Source organism: Poecilia reticulata, linkage group LG9, assembly GCF_000633615.1.
Source record: "Poecilia reticulata strain Guanapo linkage group LG9, Guppy_female_1.0+MT, whole genome shotgun sequence".
NCBI lineage: Eukaryota > Metazoa > Chordata > Actinopteri > Cyprinodontiformes > Poeciliidae > Poecilia > Poecilia reticulata.
The window spans coordinates 9,207,357-9,209,856 of record NC_024339.1 but is presented as its reverse complement, the minus strand read 5'-3'; the positions used below and the strand labels follow the sequence as shown (position 1 = coordinate 9,209,856).

Here is a 2,500-nt window from a genome sequence, read left to right as displayed (position 1 = left end):
CGTGATTTATAAAAGGAAACAACATTTCCTGCTCTAAATTTGACAGAAGCGTCAAATTTACAGCATGTTTGCGTTGGAGATTTTTATCTTGTAGCTGAAGCTATTTCAGTTCTGACTAGGAAAAAGTTTGGTTGAAAATTACTCTCCACTATTACAGCCCCAGGAAAAGGTTGGACACATTGACCCCACATCAAATTGGAGATTTTAAGAGTATTTTTACCGATGTGGCATCAAAATAAAACATTTTTCATACCAGATCAGATTTTTCTCACTTCTCTTTGTAAACAAGAAATAAAAAAATGACAGAAAATATTTTTACACTACAAGAAATAAAATCTCACCAAGTATTTTGTCTAGTTTCCAGTACAAATGTCTTAGTATACTTGAAAAAAACACATAACTAACTTACAAATAACTTTTCAGCAACATATAGGAGCTTTTTTAGAGCCAATAATTCTTAATATTTATTTTAAAAAGTACTAGTTCCACTGGCAGATAATTTCACATATAACACAGAACAAATTTTTATTATAAGTGAAATATTTATCAATATTAAGGAATTATTGACTCTAAAGCTCCTTTATGTTTCATTTCAAGTATATGTATACAAAAACACTTGGTAGGATTTAGTGTTTTTGAAGGTTTAATTCTTAAAATAATCAAACGTAAATATAACCTGCAGAAAACTTGTCCTTTTTAACAGAAAACTACCCTTTGAGAATATTTTAGAACAAAGTGAAACTTCATGAGACGCATTGAAAAACTGCAGCATAACTGTGCGTTCATAAGATGTAGCTGCTGTTTAGCGTATTAATCGATTCTCCTCACCAACTCAGAGTCCTGAACCAAGGCAGCTCATAGGAATGGTAAACTCTGTAGCCGATGGTGATTATCTCCTGGAAACACTTGATCTGCACACCCATGACCTGGAACACCAGCAAAAGGAGAGTCGAAAAACAGAAAATTAACGCTTTTTCAAGCTGAAAATCTTCTTCCAACAGCTTTTACTAACTTCAAACTTTCAACTTTTACACACAGCAACCGCATGAGAGTTTTATAAAATAAAGCTTTATGTCTCCAGTGTGATTCACTGCAACTTACGACAAAGATAAGCATGATGGGTCCCATGTAGATCATAAGGAAAAATCCCGAAATCATGCAAATGGACAGAAGTCCTCGTATGCAGTAGTTCCTCCATCTGTGAAGAATTACAAGCTTTTAGAGAAAATGCATGGCTGCAATATCAGATTTATCACAAGGTTATAAATCAATGATCAACAGAAGAACCATCAAATTTACATTTCAACAGAGGACCGTGATTAGCAGAATATTTGAACAGAAGTGGGGCAAATATTAATGTCATCTGAGATAAAGAAATAAAAGAGTTATGAGAGTAAATGTTTAGATGAGATCAATATATCAATATTTATCCTGCCAAATGTGATTAATCACAAGTAATTGTTAATAAAACCCGATCACTACTACATAAAAACTGAACTTTCTATTTACTCTGGTTTTCTTTCTCAAACAGTATGAGATTTATATCCCTCCTCTTCTGCGTCATTCATTCAATTTATAAAAATAAATAAAAATTACAAAGGACAACTCAGACTTTTTTTTCCCTCAGAATTCTGAGGGGAAAAAAATAAAATCTGAATTTTGAGAAGAAAAGTCAGAAAAAATTACAATTCTAAGAAAAAAAAGAGTTCTGAGGAAAAAAAGTCAGAAATTGAGACAAAAGAGAGAAATTGGAGATTAAAGAGAGATTTCAGATTAAAGAGAAAAATCTGAGACTGAAGTCAAAAATCTGAGGGGAAAAAAAAATCACAATACTAACAAAAAAAACTCAAATTTGAGGGGAAAAAAAGTCAGAAATCTGATATTAAAGTGAGAATTTTGAGAAAGACAAATTGAGATTAAAGTCAGAAATCTAAGGGAAAAAAATCTGAAATCTGAGATTGAAGAGCAAAATCTGAATAAAATGGTCAGAAATTGAGATTAAAGTAAAAAAATCTGAAGACAAAAATTTGAGGAGAAAAAAAAATCTAAAATCTGACGTTAAATCAAAATTCTGAGGAAAAGAAAGATGAAATTTTATTTTACTATTTTTTTAATTCATTATCCCTTTTCCTCTTCAATAAAACCGTCTTTTCCTCATCCCTGTGTGATGCCATGCATTGCCAATGTGTGCTGGCTGGGGGAAAAAACTTCGTATTCCCACTGTGCCACGTTTGTAGCTCCAAGGCGAAACCTTTCAAAACACAGGAAGTGACCTCACAGGAGCCAAACTGAGGCGGCCGTCTGTGAATGGAGGAGAGAAACCGCTGCCTCAGCAGAAACGCTCTCACTGCCGAGCGCTCAGTATCCCCTCCTGCAGTCTTCACCTCCAGATCCATTCATCTCTCATCTCTATCCACCGACATTCGATGATCTCTGAAATCCAAGTCCAGCTTCTCTCTCTCTCTCTCTCTCTCTCTCTCTCTCTCTCTCTCTCTCTCTC

The 2,500-nt window shown here is 34.1% G+C and overlaps 1 protein-coding gene across 2 annotated transcripts in view; it reads right to left on the bottom strand.

Moving 5' to 3' along the window:
- Positions 1 to 2,500, bottom strand: part of cds1 (CDP-diacylglycerol synthase (phosphatidate cytidylyltransferase) 1) — a 25,797-nt gene that overhangs the window by 13,718 nt on the left and 9,579 nt on the right. For both annotated transcript variants that reach the window (XM_008417746.2, XM_008417747.2), the window contains exons 3-4: positions 1,102 to 1,198; positions 829 to 926 (exon numbers count right to left, since the gene is read on the bottom strand). In XM_008417746.2, coding sequence (XP_008415968.1) covers positions 829 to 926; positions 1,102 to 1,198 — 195 coding nt within the window. The remainder of the gene's footprint in view (positions 1 to 828; positions 927 to 1,101; positions 1,199 to 2,500) is intronic.